Source organism: Plectropomus leopardus, chromosome 17, assembly GCF_008729295.1.
Source record: "Plectropomus leopardus isolate mb chromosome 17, YSFRI_Pleo_2.0, whole genome shotgun sequence".
Classification (NCBI taxonomy): domain Eukaryota; kingdom Metazoa; phylum Chordata; class Actinopteri; order Perciformes; family Serranidae; genus Plectropomus; species Plectropomus leopardus.
Window position 1 is genome coordinate 1,626,042 of NC_056479.1, and position 22,451 is coordinate 1,648,492.

Genomic DNA, 22,451 nt, shown 5'->3' on the forward strand with positions numbered 1-22,451 from the left:
TTAAAAAAAATAACTCAGTGAAAGTAGAAAATGAGAGTGTGTGATATTAAAGTGGGCCCTAAAGGGTTAAATGTTGATGAACTTTTCAGTTTGAAACAGTGCAGCCTTGTAGTCTGGTTTAGTGGACCAGGAGTCTGACAAACTATTTGCATGCTAATCAGTTAATCAAATCTGTGCATTCAAATAAGCATTGTGACTGACACACACACACACACACACACACACACACACACACACACACACACACAGTCAGTTCACAACACTTCTAGAGAGAGAAAAATAACATTAGACGGTAAGAGCAGAGCTTTTAGTAAAGAATGGACAGACTCCTACATGTCCAGTCTTCTACAGACAGTTCAGTACCACTATGTTTCATCGTGTGTCCCGACTGTGGTGATTACTGAAGCAGTAATGTGAAGCTCCACTTGGACACAAAGCACTGAGAATCTTTCCAGCAAATATATTTCCTCAAATCCAAACTGAGCACACTGAAAATAAATCGGTTTATTTGTCAGCGTGTTCAAATACATCTTTTTGAAAACCAGTGTGTCCTTAATACAATATTCTGTGCTGCAACCAAAATAGATAGATTTAAATGCTTTAAATAGCATGGAGCCGAATTACAAATCACGAGCACAAAACTTTCTTCTAACCTTGTTTTTAATCAAAAATACTGAACAAACATGGAGAAATGCACCTCCTGTTGACTTTTCTTTAGCAAAGCTAAACAACTTTCATTTCTTTTATAAAGCTTTAACAGTTGGTCATATAAGAATGCATGAATCAAGTTAAAAAATAAATTAAGCTATATTCACGCAATGAATCAATGACCCATTTAAAACACATCCTAATAAACTCCATATGTCAGATCCCCTCTTTCTATCTTAAATTCATCAATATCGGTGAACTGACGCTGGAGCAGGTGATGCTGCTTTGACTTCTTATATTTCACATTTCAAACCTTCATCTGTGAGCCAGAGCTTTGCAGAGAAACCCGTGTGCAGAGTGCAATGTTGACACTGAGGGGACATGAGTCCAGGTCAAGATGAGGACGGCTCAGAGTCAGAGCGGTTCTGCTCAGGTGGAAGTGGAGTGGCAGTGATCTTCCACAGCTCCTGCAGAGAGTGATAATAATGAACATTAATGAACCATGCACCATGTATGCTGCAGTGCAACACTCAGACTTCTCTTACAGTTTACATCATGTGTGTGAAAGCTTGAATGCTTAACATGAAAGAAATGGCCGAAAAGTGTTTTTGCAGAACATCATAATGTCAGAGTTGACCTTTGACATCTTGTAACCATCATTATATCTTATATTGGACATCTGTGAATTTTGAGCACAAGAATTCTTGAGTTATGGCCAAAAACATGGTTCCAGAACTCCTGAACCTAACTGGTGCAAGAACCAGAGCTCATTTGGTGGAAAGGAGGAGTGTTAGGTTGCTGCTGAGAGAAGGTATCGATGACCTTCTGACTGAAACTTCTCGCTGTTCCCTTTTATTAGGCTTTGAACAAGGCATACTTTGATTTTATATCTTCAACCTCCTCTAGGAGGAAGTCAAAGACCTCGTGGACAGGGCCTCAGCGAAACACTCCCACTTCACCGTCACTTCACACTCCGGTTTACCAGGCCTGTCCAACAGTCTCCTCCCGCAGCTCAACATCATATCAGAGGACAACACATGTAAACAGTGGACCTGAAATGTTCAATCAGATTCCTTTCAATCATATTGAGAAAAAGTGTGCATGTAAATGCAGCTACTGTCTATGAAAAGCTGCAGATCCTGCGTCTGCTTCTGCACAGAATGCCTTCAGAGAAAATGTGAAAATGAAACTGTAAGTAATCTGCATTTTTTCCCAATAAATTAAGATGGGCTCAGGTTAAAGATTAAAGTCTTTAAGGTTAAATTTTGTTTAAAGTTCAGCAATATCTTTCCAATGAGACTATAGTGATGTATGTGTCCCTTACCAGCTGCTCTATGCGCTCATACAGAAGAAACTGTGCAAAGTTGGAGGGGAGCTGTTCCACTCTGAAGCTGCAGCGTTCGTCCTCCAGGTCCTGCAGCTGGGACAGACAGTGGTGGAAATGGTTGTAGGCGTCGCAGGAAACATCCAAGTGTCGCAGGGTGAAGTTCATCCTGAGAAAAAATCCAGGAACAACAGGAAACATGATCACTGATGAGCTTAGAACGTATTTGTGTGGAAGGTACCAATGAACTTTATTGATAGTTCATCAAGTTGGAATTTTCAGAAATGTTAAGAAACTCAAACTAATCATTTTTTTGTCTGTTAAAAGCCAAATGTGTAACTGCATTAAGACGGAAAGACAGAGGTTCCATCACCATCACCCTGAGACAGCTTTTAACTCATTCTACAGCTACAGGACATGGTTAGTGAAAGGATGAGAAAACAGGTGACGATGACTGTTTTATACATTCCTGTTTTTTCTTTTGTCAAGGAATTATGTTTCATTGATTTTTGGTTTGAATGAATGAAGGAATGTATGTAAACACTGCTGTATACGTAGATTTGTTTTCTTTTTTAAAAATGTATTTATTTTATTATTGCTATTACTGTTATGTATTTATTAATTATTGGAACTTTTTTAAATTTTAGCTATAATTAATAAAGAGCTTGACTAAGTTTTTCCCTTCATGGAGAAAGATTTTGATATGCGGGATGGGAGTGATGGGGTTTGTGAATGTTTGTTTTGTTTATTCCACTGTCATGGTACTGTCAGTGTATCGTACCGTGATGCCGATCTGTATCTAATACTGTCCAGCACTACACTGTAGAATATGAACATGATCTCTGTACCTGCACCACATGTCTCAGTCTCTGAAGAAAGTGAATTATTTGGGCCAGAAAATCCACCTGAGAATTCCATTTTAAGTTGTTTTCCATCAGGTTGCCTGGTTACTTGTATGCACACACCTGCTCAGCTGTACAGTGCTCGGTAATTACAGGGCTGTGGGCTCTTACCTCCCAGGGGTGAAAAATCATGTCTTTAGTTTTGAGAGGTGATGGCTGTTACACCAGACTTAAAAAGGCTTTTTCCTCTCGGTACACCGCAGGGCGGCTGTCACCACGCAGCCAGCTCAGAGTGATTGTTTCTGCAAAACCTCGGCCCCCAGTAACACACTTAAAGATCTGTGGATGGATTTCTCTTTACCTTTTCTCTATGGAGATGAAGATGGAGCAGGTGTGAGGAAAGTTGCTGCAGAGTCGGTACAGTGTTCGGAAAAGCCCATCTGTCAGATCGTCATCATAGCAAACTGGTGACACAAAAAAAATAATCGAAATATTGATTCTGCTTGTTTGTCAGTCTGTGTATGTGTGCTGTGCGGTTCTGTGATTCATATTCTAGCTTTACAGGCTGAAGGTACCCGCAGTACTGTTAACAAGATCCATACTAAATCCAGTGCTCAGGTCTGGAGGTTGATGGAGATAATACACTCAGCAGGATGATCCCTGTTGAAAGTCTAGGCTCTAGACTGCAGCTGAGAATCTGTGTTTAATGCAGTTTCTTTGTTTCACTGTATATACATAATCATGCTCACGACTTGAAACAAGAGCGCCGCCTGAGTGGGAAACTTTTACTCAGGGTACCACAGGAAAGGTTCCTGTGGAGAAAATAATTCACTCAGTGTGTTTATATGATGTTAGAAAAAATTGAATTATTCTGTTAGTCCGACTAAAAGTGGACTTTTAAAAAATATTTAAACATGTTAGTCCCACTGAAATAAGACTAATTTTCTCAAAATCAGATGAACACACCCAGATAATTCAACTGGAAGTGGAGCTATTCCATCATGTCAACTCCTCAGTCAGACTTAGCAGTGAAAATATTCTAAATATATTCAGTGAAAATATTCTAAATATAGTGTAGGCTACATTTAAACTGATAACAACAATGAAGCATTTTATTTATAAAGCACTTTTAAGGAAACTCAAAAAAACTTTACAAAAGTCAAGAAAGATAAATGTGACGTGTCACGGCGTGTACCAGACACAGCAGTTTTCTACCCTAAAGTTACTGTAAATAAACAGTTATGATTGTGACTGGGTCTATATCATAGACTGTGTAAATAATACAGGTTTATAGTGACCAGCTGAAAGAGGACACATCTCCTCCTGCTGTGGTGGAGTCGGACATACTTCATCATTAAATGGATTCTCCACCAGTGCTTGTATACTGGGACAAATGCAGCAGTAAAATGAAATGGCCTAATGGAGCTAAAACTGTATTTCCACTAAGCTGTGCATGTGAATGTACTGGCTTCCCATCAAAATGCCTTCTGAGTAAATGTCTGTCATGCATCTGAATTCACCAGAACTGTGGCGCTCAGAGATTTGTTTAGTTTGAAGACAGAATTGAAAGCCAAAAGTACACTTATGAAAGTATGGACTTGATAAAAATCGTAGGGGTAAAGGCCTCTACAGGCCTCAATAAATCTAATGAACTTTGTCACTGTCAGGGTTGAGTTCAGCTCCTTCACTTTCTGGATGAAGATTTTAGTGTTTGATCTCCTCAATAACCTACCATCAGCAGCGATGATGATCTTAGTGTTGTCGTACAAATTAGCCACTTCCTCCTCAGTCCAGCCGAACTCCATGTCAGCATCTACAACAATCACACAAATGGAAAGAGAAACATTTTCCATGCTCAGGTGCTTTTGTGAAAGTAAGCAGTAAAAGTGGGCTTTACTTGTTGTTTGAATGAGCCCAGATACAGATTTGCTCAGCAGTGATTATCCTCTGGTGCTATGAGCATTAACAGTCAGTATCAGACTGCACTCAATATTTAAGGACATGGATCAGGACTGAAATCTTAGGGAATATTACTAAAAAACGTTTCTGTCATAAGAAAAAGAAAAAGTAAAAGTATCAGATGAAAAAAAGACGTCTTGACATTTTCAGTATTACCATTAAGGTTAAGTGTAGTGAGGCTCTATGAATTTAAAGGCTTAAAGTTTAAAGGCTCTTAGGAAGACTGTGGTTGGTGTTATATAGTAGTTGATTTTGATTTTCCACACTTGCACTTCACCATTTTATTAGTAAATGACTGAAGCTTGTAAATGAAAGATAAGTGTGTGTGTTACCTGTGCACAAGTCATACTGGAGCCAATCCAACAGTCTCACCCTCACATCACCACCTGATCACAGACACAAAAAAAGAAAAAGGATAAAACTCAGACAATCCCAAAAGCATAAGTGACCATGAATAACTCTTTATCGAAACCCAGTGCTAAAACTCAAATTGTATCAAAATGTAACTTTCAATGCCTTTAAAAATATCAAGTCTCATCAAGTCAAAAGGTCACAACACAAAAACAAAACAAAACAGTGTCTTTTTAATACTGTGTGGTCACATGCATTTGTGAGCCGACACTCTGCTGAACTTCAGTGAAAACACGAGTTCTTATTATTGGTCGACTTCATCACATAAAAAATTTGAACAAATGGACAGATCAATTATCCACCCTGCGAGTGACAAACTGCAGCTGAAGAAAAAAAAAAGAACTCCAGGAGAGCTCTGCTTGGAATGCTGCGTTCACAGACACACGAAACCATCCAAAAATTAGAGAGGACACAGAATAATACAAAGAGGCATTTAAAAGATGCCCCCAAGAAAGAAAGTCATCCCCAAATACAAACATACAGCAATCAAATTTGATGTAAAAAGAATAAATAATGGGAAATAAGAGACTGAGAAAGAGTAATGTGGTGATGTTCTCTCACCTGTAGGCTCAATCATGTGTCTGTTTAATGTCACATTTCTCTTGCACATACTTAGAAGGTCTTCTCCCACATCTATAAGACAAAATGAGATACGTGTAAGCAACAAAACACAAACTGTAAGACGTCTACCGGAGATGTCTGTTGTTTTCTCAACTTCAGAAAAACTGTACTTGATCACAGCTTTCTAAATGCCTCGTAAAGAGCATCAGAGCAGACTTTAACCACTAACAGAGTGAGGAAGGCTGATGGCAGATGGTATAGACTGACAGCAGGATGTCAACTGAGGTTTCTTTGAATAAACTTCAGCCTGGAAGATCAATCTAGATCATTGGGATAACAATGTTTGACAAAATCATCACAGCTCATAGATCACATTAACAGCTTTTTCTGAGGTATTTTTCTGAGTATCTCACAGCCTCTATAGCAGTCACCTAACAAGGTAGAAGGTAGATTTATTTGTCATTTTTTTCTTAAATTCAGCTTAAGAAGTCTCAGCCTGGAAAAAAGAAGCTGCACCTCAGTCAGCTTCATTTACTGATGAAGACAGGGGGTGCTGATGAATGCTTAGAAAAACTCTGTTGATGAATTCAGACTAAGATATCTTAAGAAACTAATAACATAGAGAACATACAGAACCCTTCTGATCAGTGTTTTCAGCATTAATGCAGCATTATACCTGTGCAGTACACTGTTTTGGCTACGGTTGCTGTGATGACACTGGTTAAGCCAGTACCCGCTCCCAGCTCCAGGACTGTAGCTCCTCTGAACAAGAGTGGCTTAGAGAGGATGAAGTCAGCCAAGAAGAGCGCCCCTCGCCAAACCTGATGTGAGCAGAACAGACATAATGCGTTAATGCCTTCCTAATATCAACTGCCACGTACACAAGTCATGGCACTGTTCAGCATTAAGATTAAGGATTTTTTTCAGTTCAGCAGCACTAATATTTAAAGTTTTCAGCATCAACGTGATATATATTTACTCACTCTGAGAGGATATCTATTCAGATTTATTTACATCAAAACTGTTACTTGCTACTTTAACCCTTTGAAACCTTAACAAATTGTCTTGACTTCTTTCAAAAACATGGGAAGAAGGCAATGAGTGACAAAAGAAGAAACTACCTAAAACTTAGCAAGAAATTAGTAAAAAGTACAAGAAAATTACCCCAAAATTTGTAAAAAAAAAAAAAAAAAAGAAAAAGAAAAAGAACCAAAACAAAACAAAACCAACTAACAAAAAAACAAGGAAATGATATAAGAAAAATGCTTAAACAATAATAATTTTGTAACAATTTCAAATTACTTTAATTATTATGATATACATATAGTTGTTCCCCTAGACATTTTCCCTAACTTTTGAAAAATAATTTTATAAATCTTCTAATTTCTTGCAATCTGTGGACCATTTCTTACCAAGTTGCTCAGTGACTTTTTCCCCATGTTTTTGAAAGAAATTGTACTAATTTGCACAGGTATCTAAGGTTAAAATACTTGTGAAATGCTTCTGAAAGTAGTACAAGAGAAGTAATGTCGCTCAAGGTTTTAAAGGGTTAAACTGCATCAGCTAAAACTTAATTTCCAATGCATATGCTGAATATATATATATGTACACATGTTTGTGTATATTGTATTTTGATATATTCCCCCCAATAGGAGTATGTGCAGACAGAAAAAAAGTGGACCTAAACTGCAACCCTGTGGAACCCCACGTGAAGTGTTTGCAGGTGTGGAGGATGAGCTCCTAGTAGAAAGACAGTGAACCCACTGCTTGAAATGTAAGAGTGGAACATATCAAGGCTCAACCCAAAGATGCCTAGAGATGCCTCAGAGTGTCAAGAAAACCAGGAGAACTGTGTGCTTAACAGTAACAAAAACTGAAACTGAGATCAAGAGAATTAGGATTTATATTTAAGAGCACTTACCAGCTTTGGCAGCACAGAGGAGGTTATTCGTCTCGGCAGAGCTGTCTCTGAGCCTGTTTACACTTGGTTTTAAAATGCATTTCAGTAATCCAAACACAAGTAGTCAGCCAAGACACATCGCCGTCAACACCTGTTTGTTATGAGTCTCTAGCTGACCACCTCTGTTTAGATTGTGTAACTGCCTTCATCACTTATGCATAAAGGTCAAAAGGCCCCGTGCACAGTTATTGCATCCACGCTCCTGACAGTCACGTTTCTTTTTGAGCACTAATGGTGAGGGGAGGAGCAGCAGACAAAAAGATGAATGGATGAAATTTTACTGACCTGTTTGCCAACGTCCTCCAGGGTTGTGGCCATAGTGTGCTCTGTAAAGACATTGAATTTATGAAATGTTGTGAAAGTGGCTCATTTACATGTTATGATTAAGTTCACTTCATCTTCAGGTTGAGACATGGCTACATTTTGCGGTTACTGAGCATGTTGGACGATACTGCGATAAATGTGCATCTCATTAGAAATCATTAGGACGCTGTCATGATCAAAGGGGTGGACTGGATATGTGTGCTGCAGTGAAACGTGTTTGCCATGTGAGTGGACTAGACTCTTGGCTGTCTAGCTAATAGGCTTTGCTTCATTTTGTTTAATAACCCTTATATTCAACTTGTGATTTCATCAGTGTCGTAATTGCTATCTGTATCCAAAGCACCATCTTCACAATTATTATCATCATTTTGAAAAATCAAAGACAGGAGAAGAAAAACTGTAAATAGGGTTAAAACTATCAGCCGGAGCAGGTAATACTGAAATATATGTTGTATGTATTACAGTATAACATTAATATAGCATTACACTGTCTATACACTGTCTGTCCACAGTCTCTCCTGAGATAGTGAAGGGTGCAGTGTGAACAGTGGATTTATTCATCAGGTATGCTGGGCAACAGAAAGGGTTATAAATAAATATTGAAAAAATTGTTTTCCTTTTTGTAATTCATGGCACCCGAGGCAACTGCTTAGCTCACCTATGACTAAAAACAGCTGTGCATCATAAACCAAAGGCAATGACTAAAACAGAGCACTAACACATATTCAGACCTTTTTTCTTTGTGATAAAACTGAGAATAAAAGAGTTTCTTCCCAGCACCCAAACCAGAAAAAATAATCTCGATTAAAATAAATCAACATGGGAGCAATCGACAGTAATAAATGTCAACTGGGCTGATTGGAGGGCCACCGAAACAATGAACACCTACAACATGCATTGAAAGCCCATTTCATGACTGAGTACCTGTATGGATATTTAACGTTAGGTTAAAAAGTTCGTCATGTGATGTCAGAGACAAACACCTTTACTTCTGAGTAACATTCATGATAATCTCTTCTGAAACTGTGAAAACAGGATAAAATGTAGGTTCTTACCAATCCTTATAATGTTGCTGAGAGACTTATCATCTTCATCATCTGCATCCTCCTCTTCTTGTTCCAGTTCAGGGTCGGACTGTTTGAGAATGACGGGACAGACCACATCTCGGTCCTCATTAGGGTTTGTCCTCGGTCTGGGGAGTCAGAAGAAAAGCGTGAAAAACATCAATGACAGACAAAAGTATACAAACCAAGCTGAGAGGAACATTTTCACTCAGCATGACCTCTGGAACCAGAATCACCGCCTGGAAGCTGCGCGCCTCTTCATGTGACACCCAAATATTAGTCATAATCTCATCTGACCAAATGTCTCCTCGTCTATGACACAATGGCCAGAAAAGTCTTTTTTTTTCAAAACATGATGTCGCAGTGAAATTGACCTTTGACCTTTAAGATGTAATAAGTCATCACATGCTCATTTTATCGTACTTGACATTAGTGTGAAATTTTATCACTATTACATATGAATTCTTGATTTATGGCCAAAATCATGTTTCGTGAGGTCACGGTGACGCTGACCTTTGACCTTCAACCACCATATTCTAATCAATAATTCTTGAGTCCAAGTGGAAGTTTGGCCTTCTTCAGATATCATGTTCAAGAGAAAAAGACGGATGCAGGGTCACAATGGCATGGCCTTTGACCACCAATGAACATTTTCACAAAATTTGAAGAAATTCCCTCAAGGTGTTCCTGACATATTACGTCCACAAGAATGAGACGGGCACATGCACCTATGGATCAACGCACGGCCAGACAGCCTGAAACATCATGCCTCCAGCCTCGACTGTCAGCGGTGCAGGAGCAGAGAAAATGTTTAACACGTTAAACCTAAACGGGTCTGTAACTGCCTGAAAGAGAGGACAATGTTCCTCAGCATCAGGTGACATTTAATAGCAACAACAAGGTCTGCTACTTTATTTAATCAATAGTTAAAATTATGGACTGAAGCTGTTACTCAGATTAGAGATTGGGTAGAAATGTTGAAGAAAGCCAGAATTAACCCATTCAGAACCCAATTATTATCCAAATCACAAAAAAATATTGTAATGATGAATTTTTACTCCAAATACACTCATCGATCATTAGCAAAAAAACTTTTCTGGATTAACATTCTTTTTCTTCTGTCTATTTAAAAAGACAAAGTAGTAAAAATGATGCAAACAATAAATGGTCGTTACAGACCTTTTTTCAGGACTGGATATGTGTGCTGCAGTGAAACGTGTTTGCCATGTGAGTGGACTAGACTCTTGGCTGTCTAGCTAATAGGCTTTGCTTCATTTTGTTTAATAACCCTTATATTCAACTTGTGATTTCATCAGTGTCGTAATTGCTATCTGTATCCAAAGCACCATCTTCACAATTATTACCATCATGTAATGATGAATTTTTACTCCAAATACACTCATCGATCATTAGCAAAAAAACTTTTTTGGATTAACATTCTTTTTCTTCTGTCTATTCAAAAAGACAAAGATTCTCAATGCAGAAATCACCTACTAGTAAAAATGATGCAAACAATAAATGGTCGTTACAGACCTTTTTTCAACAAAAAATGTGATTATTTATTTTTCAGCAGTGGGTGAATATTAATAAGCAGGTTTCCATTACAGATTTGCCCAAAAATTTAAGCAATATTTTCTAACTGTTGATAAAATACAGTTGCGAGATGACTTTCTATTAGGTGATGTTCTGTGACTTCTCCTCTGGTGATAACATTCCAAGAAACATGGTGATGGATGCTGAAAACATTAGCAGCTTTATTTCTATTGCAGCCACCACTAGCCGCCATTATTTCCAATTCAAGACCACGCAGACGTGTTATGGAGCCAAAATGGAAAGGCGAGCCCCTTACATAGCCACAGAAGAAACAAATTCAAAACTTTCAAAGAGTTATGTGATGCAGTAACAGCTCTTGTAGCTCCTGCTGCATCATGAGGGAGCCATAGCATCATGTGACCTAGAAAAGCCATTGGGCGTATTACATATTCGCAGGTTAATGAAAACCCACCTACAGGTATCCATGTACCGAGCATCAGTGACATCAGTGAGGTGCCTGCACAAAGACCAGAGAATATTCAAAGAAAAGAGCCACCCAGCAGACTACAGAGCAGCTGCTGTCCTCAGGCTGTGAGACTCCTCCGCCTCACCCTCCACCATAAATAAATGACGTGGAACTTCCTGTTCTGCTGGTTTACCAGTTTAACATTCTGCTATTTTTTGTACTACCCTCACTCCAAATCAGCTAACATCCCTTTCGGTATATAGTCAACACTGGACTGAAATTTACACGCAACACTTTTGTTTTTGTTCCTATTTTTCACAGGTTTAAGTTAAAGATCTAAGATGCTTTTTTACACACTCAACAAATATATTTATTTTGAATTTGAGTCATAAAAGGTGACAGGTGTGTCTGATTAAACAGCATCATTACTACCTTGGATGACGGACACTCTTAAATGTGCCGTTTGATCACAACACAATGACACAGATGGAGTGTGTCATTAGCTGCTGACTGCAGAACATCCACCAGAGCTGCTGCCTCTGAACGTAACATTCATTTCACTAGCAGAGGACGTCTCTGGAGGCCAGAGTTAGATATAGAAAATTTGATTTAGAAAAACATTGACATTAACTGTTGAGCAGAGGAGGATCAGTTCAGACAGAAGTGGTAAAGCTCAAAACTATGTAAGCCGTTGTCATTCCCAGGACTTAATACCAAATGCTTTGTCACGCCCCTGAGCGTATCACAGGGAAGCCTTCAGCGTTTCTACGTGTCGCACAGCTGAAACACACTGTAACGTGGTTAATATTGTAAAACTACTTGGTTAGGTTTAAAAAAACGATCATGTTTTGGGTTAAATAAGCACTATTGTTGAGTTACAATCACGTATGATGTGATCACGTATTCAACAATTCATGTTGAATTTACACTTCTGGATCACTTCAGGATTGCTTCTATGTGTAATGATGCACACATATTTATAAGCAGGGGTTGAGGAACATATATAACATATAAACAAATCCTGGGTTCATCCACATTTATACCAATACATTTCCATGACTTTGAGGCAAATCTTAAAGACCATACATATTCTAAAATGACTTTCAATACTCCTTAGCTGTTCTGTTTTATTACTATATAACAGCTTTTTTAAATGTATATTATTTTAAAAAAATGAACAATGAATTCTGAACAGGATTAAAATATTATATATACAATATATTAAAATATTTAAATATAACTTAGGGGCTTTTTGTAACTTATAAGGAGAGAGGGGGTGGTGCAAAAATAGAGAGGCATGTAAAGTAATTTTTCAGCACTGGGGTGGGGCTTACGCTTTTGATTTTGGCTTCAGAGGAGGGGCGTACAACTTTAAAAAGGCTCTACTTTGTATACATATTATAATAATAATTTTAGCACCATTTAAGAAAACATGCCTTGCAAACCATGTTTTCTCTTTCTTCATTTTTTTGGGTGGGGGGGGTGTCACTTTTTTTTCCTTAAAGATTTTTTTAAGGAGAAAAAAAAATCTGAGGTTTAAAAGGTATGTTTTCCTCAAAAATCAGCAAAATGAAACTGTTTATCACAGCCAGACACTATAAAAGCAGAAATTATTACTGGATGATTTTCACACTTAAAAAAGGTCCTTGAAAACATCATGTGTTACTACACAGGTTTGTGACAGAAATAGCCATCATTTTTCCAAAACTTTCAGGGTATATTTAGTTTTCACAAATTTTTCCAGGCCTGGACTTTGCTATTTGCAAATTGCATGACTTTTGTGGGTTTTCCACAACCCTACGAATCCTGAAAAAAGATATTTTTAATGTGTGGTGTGTATCTGCATGTTTCTGTATGAGATATGTATTGGCTGTGAAAACAAACTTTCCTCTGGATCAATAAAGATTTATTTCCCACAGTGAGAGCACAGTCAGACAGTTCATCAGTACTTCACTGCAGTATGACCTGCATGACCTTTCTTACCGGCGTGTGATGTCAAAGTCTCCGTCCTCATCCAAAAATGGTTCATTTCCTTCCCCGCCCTCCTCTTCATCTTTAACGTGTGCGACTTTAGTGTCTTTGTCCACGTCCTCATTGGATTTATTGCGTTCCTGCACTTCCTTCAAACGTTTCCCTGGGTCCTTCCTGTCCTGCCTCTCACCATCTGGCATGATCCTGAATCTCGAGATGAAGACTGGATGGACCAGCACAGCAAAGTTAGAACACAAGTGAAAAGAAATGAACAAAGTAGAAAAGCAGAATTATTTATTTGATTTATTCCAACAAACCACAGTCTGATTTTATCATGCTTTATCTGAGCTTTCATGATCATCAAACACACACCTAAAGCTTAAAATGTCTGATTGAGGTTTCTTTTGGTTCTGTTTTAAGTTATTATCAAACTCTTACTTACTTATTTGTATGCTAAGATAATTTCATTGGATTTGTATATAATATTCAATTATTATATAATCATTTTACAAAATCCTTCTTTTCAAATGAATAATTGAGCAAACTGAGCAAACTCTTACTTGCTTTATCATTACAAAATAAGCAGCACACTTGAGTCTCTGTTTAAGATGCGAGAATGGCAAATAAAAAATCAACACATTTGAGTGTATTCAACATTAGGTAATACCATCAAAAAGCCTATTTTTTAAATGATTTTGTCAAGACTGATCATTTTTATATGCACAGAAAAATGTTTATACTGAAAACAGTTAATGGATGTTGTTAGACTGATTTCAACATGATTTATTAGTTTTTATTTTATGATTACAGTGACTGTACATTTTGTACATAGTGTACAGCTGCCGACCACTGAATCTGACAGATGTAATTTCTCCCACAAGCTTACAGATCCAACTTCTGAGGTCCTTGTTACAAACTAGAGCTGTTTAATAATAAAACAATTATCTCTTCATTTATCAGATACAGTACTTTCTTCATCAATTGATCAATCTCCAAATGTCTTGTTTTGCTTTGACATCTGTGAAAACCCAGAGAGATTCAGTCTACAGTCTGACATCAAACAGAGAGAAGTATAAAATAATCAGAAAGCAGAGAATCATCACTTTTTTTCTTTAATAAAATGACAAAACAATTATCAACTGCAGCCTATTAATTTTCTCTTCATCAGCTATTTGACAAATCATTTTATTCAAAACTATTATTGCTACAATATGATACATGATATAATATTGATATATGAAATTATGGGCACAATATGTTGTTTAAGACGGGGTTGATATTTTTAATTGCAAATTAAAAACCTACCTTTTTAGGTTGGCTTTTCATTAAACTTTATCTGTTGACTATTTATTCATATTCTGTATCACTTTTACCACTTCCTACACATTTTATTATTTTTTAAACTATATATTCATATATTTTTTTTACTTATAGGTATCTTATGAGTATTTTTTTTATTACTCTTGTCATTTTATGTTTATTTATTTATTTTTATCTTTCTCCTTATAGGTTTTGTCCTGACTGATGTTTCCTCACTTATGGTAGCATTTCCTCCTGGTTTTAATGAGCACTAATGTTGATTTTTGTGTTTTTATTCACATGCTTGTGTGCCTGTTGTGTGTGTGTGTTACAATGATGTGTTATACAAATACAGCTGATTGGTTGAACTGGGAGAATGAGTCTTCTGAGCATGAAATGATGTCACTAGCTTTAATGTTAAGATGGGATTTTGACAAAGATTCCTGAGTGAAACTTGTCTCTAACAAACTCAGCGCTCACGTCCTCATCCTGCATCAGACAACTCTGGGTGTAAGGCGTAAAAGCAAAGATGGAATCGTACACACCGGGCTGTCCGACCCCATTGAGGCGTGTCATCAGGTGGCGTGCGTTGGGCAGGAGCATGTGGACATCTGACAGCACAGTATCATGGTGGAAAGTGATGCGGTCCATGGCCGATCACTCATGGTGCAAAACAGCAGAGCAGCAGTCTGCTTCCCAGGACCTGAGGAGACTGGGCACACACATGCGCACGCACGCACGCATGCACGCACGCACGCACGCACGCACGCACGCACACACACACACACACACACACACACACACACACACACACACACACACACACACACACACACACACACACACACACACACACACACACTAGTGCTGAGCGTCAGGACTGTACTGACAGTTTCTTTGTAGAAAATGCGGACAAAAACTTCACACAATACTTCATATGGAAAAGGAGGAAACTCCACTCAGTTGAGCAGAAGGAGCGCACACATTACACCTGTTTGAAAAGCTTTACACCGGCTGCCTGTTAGTTTTAAAATGATTTTATTCGTTTATAAGGCGTTGTGTGGCCTTTCATCAGACTACATCTCAGAGAGGCTTTTGGTTTATGACCCTCAAAGGCCCCTCAGGTCCTCCAGCTCCTCTACTGTAGCTGCTCCTGCAGAAGTAAAACATTACGCTCCAAAATGCTGGAACAGCCTGCTGGAGCATCTGAGACGAGCTGCAGTCTGGCTTTTATGTCTTACTATCACCATGTTTTGATTTACACTTGTTCTGTTCATTAAGATCAATTTCTGCTTATTTCCTATGTTGTTCTTGTTTTTTTTTCTTTTTTTTGTTTGTTTGTTTCTTATCAAACCTTGAAGCACTTTAAACTGCATTCCATACGTTTGAAAGGTGCTATATGAATAACATTTAATTGACTGTGTTTTAGGTCCAGTTCTGCGGCTGAATAAAGAGTTGTATTCACTGCGCAGTGGAGACAGAAGTTCACAGCAGTGTGTTGACTGCTATCTATACAACAACAGTCTTTACAGGGTTTAATGTTCCTCCATCAAAGGCTGGACTAAAACAATGAGCTGCGTGCCGAGCTCATCGAGAGCCAACGCACGGAGGCAGAATGAACGTGACCCTGGACAGGTTCAACATCAATTCAACGTCATACAATACAGTTCAGATCTAACTTTGGGCCCTTCAACGCCTCAAAACCTGTCATTGTGAATGAGAAGCTAGAATAAATTGCAATAGTTTGTTTTTTGCTCAAATTCACATCACATCAATTCAAAATCACATTTAAATCTAACTTTTAAGGAGCATTTAGTGTTTTGGGACTGTTCTTTATGAGGGGGGAAGGGGTGATAACGTAAGCACTGAGGAGGGCCTTGTGTTTTTAATTTTGGCTTAGGTGAGGGACATACAACTTAAAAAGGTCCTATTTTATATTCATTTTAAATAAAAACCTCACAAACCAGCACCCCCAACGTCCTCTGATAAATAAAGTCTCACAACAGCGGCACAGAAAATAAGCGATAGTGCAACAAAAATATTTTAACCACCTAAAAAAAAATCAGTATCAGTGTAAGTGTGAGCAATATTTGAATATCGTCTCCTCTTAAGCTTCCACAGCAGCTGATGGAGGCAGCAGTGAGCAGCAGCTCTGTTGTTCAGTCGAGTAAAATGACTCCAAATGAAATGTTTTTCCCAGTGGAGTTTTTTGGTATTTTTTGATATAACGGCTTCAAATCCCCATCAGTAAGAGCTGTCTGACAGCAAGGTAAAGCACTGAAAACATTCTAAATATTGCATACACTTAAACTGATATTGATTTTTTTAGGTGGCTTAAACTAATCAATGAAGGCAGAGTTTAGTCAGCACCTTTTGATCATATGTGACACAGCAGTTTTCCACCCTGAGCTTATTGTAAATAAACATTGTTATTTTGATTGCATCTATATTATATATACTGTATAAATAATATAGGTTTATTGCCACTAGTAGAGAGAGAGGGCTTATCTCCATCTGCTGCGGTCAGACGAACCTCTGTCAATAAATGGATTCTCCTGCGCTGCTTGTATTTTGGGACAAGGACAGGAGTCACATTAAATGACCTCATGGAGCTATAACTGGAGCTCCACATGTGTGTGTAGGTGAGAACTGACGGGGTGTGGGATTCTGTGCTGCTCTCACACACACACACAGAGCCAAGGAGGCTCACATTACACTGACAGTGTGTGCTTTAATACAGAGCGGCTATCAACTCCTCCCTCCTCTGGATCTATTACTTTTATCAAGAATCCAGACTATATATAGATATTCCCTTTGGTTAGATTTTTTTCAGCACTGATTAAATCATTGATGTGCTGCTGTTGCTTTTTTAACCCTTTCAACCCTGCATCAACACACTAATTTTCTTGTGCTGTTTGATTACAAAAAAAAAATTGGGGGAAAAAAATATCAGCAACTTAGTTTTTTGAAAAGTCTCACAAATCGCTAAAATGAAAATTTGCTTTAAAGAGGGACTGAGGATGATTTAAAATTACCAAATAACTATGGATGCACGATATCGGATTTTTGCTGATATCCAATATGCCGATATTAAACAGCTCTTTTGACCAATAACTGGTACCGATATTGATATAGCAACTTTTTTCCAACTAATTTTAGTGATTATCAAGTCTCTTCTGTAGTGGAATTTACATCAAATTCTGCATCCTCTTATCATGATGACTCACCAGCAGATAAAGACAATGAAACACAATGCTTTGAGCAAATAAAGAAAACTACTTCAACTTGTTTGTACATGTTTACTTTGTCAATTAAAAAAATCTGCATATGCATGTTGGCTAATTCCAATATTTCATTTGAAAGTTAATATCTGCTGATACTCAGGTTTCAAAGGGTTAAAAACAAAAGGCCTAATACATGAAACTAGGGCTGCAGGCAGCTATCAATTATTTTAAGTAATTGAGTAATCTACTGATTATTCTTGCGATTAATCGAGTGATCAGATGTGCGTGCGGAAATGTTTTCATTTAATTACTTTTGCTTCATTAAATGGTAAAAGTAATATAAGGGAGAAAAAATGAATGAGAGCAACTTTGGTTGCATTTTCTTTTAGAAAAATCTATATTTTATTGGTAACATTGCAAAAGTCTGTGAAGTGAGCACTAAAATAGTAAACTAAACCTCAAAACAAAACACACTGAGTGCATTTCACGTCTACCATATTATTCTGGGTTTTAACATATATATATATATATATATATATATATATATATATATATATATATATATATATATATATATATATATATATATATACAAACCCCAATTCCAATTGAAGTTGAGACGTTGTGAAAAACGGAAATAAAAACAGACTACAATGATTTGCGAATCCTTTTCAACCTATATTCAATTAAATACACTACAAAGACAAGATATTTAATGTTCAAACGGACAACCTTTATTATTTCTTTGCAAATATTCACTCATTTTGAATTTGATGCCTGCAACAAGTTCCAAAAACCTTTGCATCAGTCCTCTCAGATGAGCTCGGGCAAAGAGAAGCTGGCAGCTTTCACTTTGCATGGTAGAGTTTTAACTTGCACTTGTAGATGTTGCGACAAACTGTGTTAAACTGACAATGGTTTTCCGAAGTCTATCCTTTACAGAATGATGTTGGTTTTTAATGCAGTGCAACCTGAGGGATCAAAGGTCATGGGCTTTCAATGTTGGTTTTTGGCCTTGCTGGCTTACGTGCAGAGATTTCTCCAGACTGTAGACGATGAAATCCCTAGATTCCTTCCAATTGTACGTGGAGAAACGTTGTTCTTAAACTGTTGGACTATTTGCTCACTCAGTTGTTCACAAAGTGGTGAACCTCACCCCATCCTTGCTTGTGAACGATTGAGCCTTTCGGGGATGCTCCTTTTATACCCATCATGCACTCACCTGTTTCCAATTAACCTGTTCACCTGTGCAATGCTCCAAACAGGTGTTTTTTGAGCATTCCTCAACTTTCCCAGTCTTCTGTTGCCCCTGTCCCAGCTATTTTTGGAACATGTTGCTGTACTACAGTTCTTCCATATTTGTTACTGTGCTGAGGTTCGGGCAAATAACTATAAAACTTAATTGCATTCACTAATTGTTTCGCAAAAGAGAGCAATAAGAATCATTCGCAAAGCTGGATACCGGGATCACACAAACTTATTATTCTTACAATCAAAATTACTAAAATTTCAGATCTGGTGGAATTTTCAGACAGCACAAGTCCTATTTAAGCTAAGAATAATCTACTATCTGAAAAAAGTAAAAAACAACAAGAAGAAGTTGTTTTATTTCTATATCTGTGGGGTGAAACTACAGAACAGTCTGAGTGAGGAGCTTAAAAATGTCCAAACATAATCCAATTTAAAAAGCGATATGTAGAAATGGTTTTCACAAGGTACAGGAATGAAGAGGGTGTTTGATGACTTCAAAGTGATTGCCGTTTATTTATTCATTTGTGTTGTTTGTCTCTTCCTTGTTAACTATTGTACAGGTCATATAAATAAGGACGCTGAATAATTAGTGCATCAGTGCATTATGGAGAAGGGGTGGGATTAAAAACATTTTTTGTATATTCATTTTTTTGTCTGCTTGTGAATGTATATTATTATTATTCTTTTCCCTGTTATGTATTGTTTACATGTTCAAAATAAAAAATATTCATTCATCAGCTGGCGCACAGTCTGTAGGCTATTCAGGCACGTTTCATAAAAACAAAACAATAACTATTTTTGTGCATTTTCAGGATTAACTCTCTAACCAGCTGCTGTTGGATGCTCCGTCAGTTTTTTCCCTCTTTTGTGTATTAGGGGGGACGTGACCCCCGCTCCCCCGTGGAGATTACGCGCCCGGTCGAGGGCTCTTAATCAGGAGAAATGTGACCAACCGTGTTAAAACACAGTGCGCTGTGTGGTCTCCTGGATTAAACGAAGCCTCGAAGCAAATCATTTTGCCTCGATGATTTTTATTAATCGAATTATTCGATATACTCGAGTAATTGTTTCAGCCCTTCATGAAATTATAGATTCATGACTATAACAGTGTCGCAGTCAGAAATATGCATTCACATTATGTTCCTCAGTTTTGTAAAGCTGCACATGCGCCTACGTCTGTTCAGAAATCTCAGTCCCTGTGGAAATGGACACATGGACGCCCCTTTAAACTCACCACTTGTTACAGACGCGTCAACGCCAACGCAACAAAGAAAGTGCAGTTTCAGCAATTGTGTAGCACCGGTGAGGCTTTATGCCTGTGATGCCTTCTACAAGCTATTTAACCCTTTGAAACCTAAATATTTTTTTAAATGTATTATTATTTTAGGGGAAAATGTCCACAAAGCTATGATTATAATTATTTTAGTTATATATTTAAAGCTGTGCTAAAGCATTTTTTTTTAAGAATTTCAGCACTTTTTGGGTCATCATCTGTTTTGTTTTGGGGGGTTTTTTGCTTATTTTTAAGTTACTTTTCTTGTAATTTTTTTTTTTTTTTTCAAATTTCTTGCTCATTCCCACTCTCCCCATGTTTTTGAAAGAAATCAAACCAGTTTACTCAGGTTTCAAAGGGTTAACAAAGAGATGATACTAAAATGGAAATAAATTTATATTATAAATTTTTATAATTTTCCTTCACTTCATTTTTCTGAATTATATTTTACCTCACAAATTAATATTTTTTGCATAAAAAATAGAGTTTATATAACAGAATGTTTTATATAAAATTTAATTACTAGGTAGTTTTAATTTGTTGCAATTGCCAACCATTTTTATAAACAAGTCTTTTTTTTATAGTTGTGAGTTTTTGTGGGTTTTTTTTTTTTTTCTTTTTTCATAATTTTGAGGTGTAGGGGTGTTTTTTTCCATTTTTTTTCTTTTTTAAATTTGATGTTTTGTTAAAAAGTTAATTACCAGTTCATACAAGAAGCCTACAGCTGAAACCATTAGCTGACTAATCACTTTGCCATTAATTGCCAACTATTTTGATAAACACGTAAATCTTTTTCTATTTTTAAAAAAAATATATTTTAGTTTTGAGGGTGTTTTTTCCCCAATATTTTTCTGAATTGGTACTTTCACTTTACATACTCTGAGTAAATAATCCTGATTATACATATTTACTTTCACTTAAGTTACATTTCCATGCAGGGCTTTTACTTTAACAGCGTGTTGTTGGTACTTTGGAGTAAAGGAACAGTACTTTTTCCTTCACTTCATTTATCTGAATGTTGTATTAACTTCACGAATTAAGTTTTTGTGTTAAAAATAGTTGTATTGTTTTATTAAAAAAATAAATTACCAGTTAATGCAAGTAGCCTACAACTGAAACAATTAGCTGATTAATCGCTTGGCCATTAATTGTCAACTATTTTGAAATACATTTATGTCTTTTTCTATTTATTTTTATTATTTAAAAAAATAGTTTGGGGTATGTTATGTTTTACAATTTTTCTGCATTGTGTACTTTTACTTTAAATACTTTGAGTGAATGTCTCTGATTATACTTATTTACTTTCACTTAAGTAACACTTTGAATGCAGTACTTTTACTTGTAATGAAGTACTTTCACAGTGTGGTGTTGGTATTTTTACTTGATTAAAGGACCTGCATACTCCACCACTGTCCTCATGTGACCTCTGCTGCTGATCTGCACGGTCCAAAGTCAGACAGTCATTTTGCGTTTCAGTATCGATCCTAAGCGACAATATGAGCTCTGGATGCAAATGTTTCATAATGTGAAGCAAATGTGAAAAGCTCTCTTTACAATGTTGCACCATCGACTCATTATTGTTGTCACTTTGCTCACAACGTGTGCTGCTGCGCCAGTCTGCAGGTTCATGTGAGGACAAATAACTTGGTTTCACCCACAGAGACTCAGCAGCTCTGTGTGCTAACCATACCGTCTGTGGTGCTAACCATACCATCTGTGTGCTAACCATACCGTCTGTGGTGCTAACCATACCGTCTGTGTGCTAACCATACCGTCTGTGGTGCTAACTGACGGTCATATTCAGACGGGGGGGGGCGGGGGGCAGCCGCGCTTCAACACTCAACATAACGCCTGAACTCCAGCGCTTAAACCCCTGCATGTATGACGGTTAAACCTCCAGGACACAGAGACAGTGGGACAGACAGTGTCCGCGGCTGATATCAGAGGATTAACGCAGTGAAGTGACGGCTGCTGTCACATCTTTACGCGTTTTAAACGTGTAGAAAAACTAACAAAATGCAGCCATAAGAGGTTTTTAAAAAATGATCAGCTTCTCTTACCTTTCCAGCATCAACAACAGCAGAAAGTCCTCCTCTGTGACACACCCCCAACCCAACAGGCTATGGTGCACCGTCGTAAGTCGCCCGGAGTGTGAAGTGAAAATATGGCTTCCGTTCCGCCAAAATCAAACGCGTCTCATCAGTAGTTCCACTTCCGCTGACTTGTCATGGACAACTGCCATAGAAATATAGGTCTATGGACAACAGCAAGGACCTTCTGATTAATAACGTTCTAATAATTATCCGAGCAAATCCAAACATATTAAAGTGAAAGCTACATT

At 37.5% G+C, this 22,451-nt stretch overlaps 1 protein-coding gene across 2 annotated transcripts; it reads right to left on the minus strand.

Annotated features, from left to right (window-relative positions):
* Nucleotides 1-489: 489 nt before the first annotated feature.
* On the minus strand, nucleotides 490-22,250 carry mettl22 (methyltransferase 22, Kin17 lysine). 2 transcript variants are annotated; one of them, XM_042505788.1, is made up of 13 exons: nucleotides 22,171-22,250; nucleotides 14,908-15,074; nucleotides 13,076-13,286; nucleotides 9,085-9,221; nucleotides 7,991-8,031; nucleotides 7,667-7,669; nucleotides 6,422-6,566; nucleotides 5,746-5,817; nucleotides 5,106-5,159; nucleotides 4,547-4,627; nucleotides 3,176-3,278; nucleotides 1,973-2,141; nucleotides 490-1,115 (listed from the first exon to the last, which is right to left on the minus strand). In XM_042505788.1, exons 2-13 carry the CDS (start codon nucleotides 15,011-15,013, stop codon nucleotides 1,041-1,043), a joined length of 1,197 nt encoding a protein of 398 aa, XP_042361722.1. In that variant the 5' UTR covers nucleotides 15,014-15,074; nucleotides 22,171-22,250; the 3' UTR covers nucleotides 490-1,040. The 2 variants fall into 2 exon arrangements, with proteins under 2 accessions (XP_042361722.1, XP_042361723.1); XM_042505789.1 differs by lacking the exon at nucleotides 7,667-7,669.
* Nucleotides 22,251-22,451: the final 201 nt, after the last annotated feature.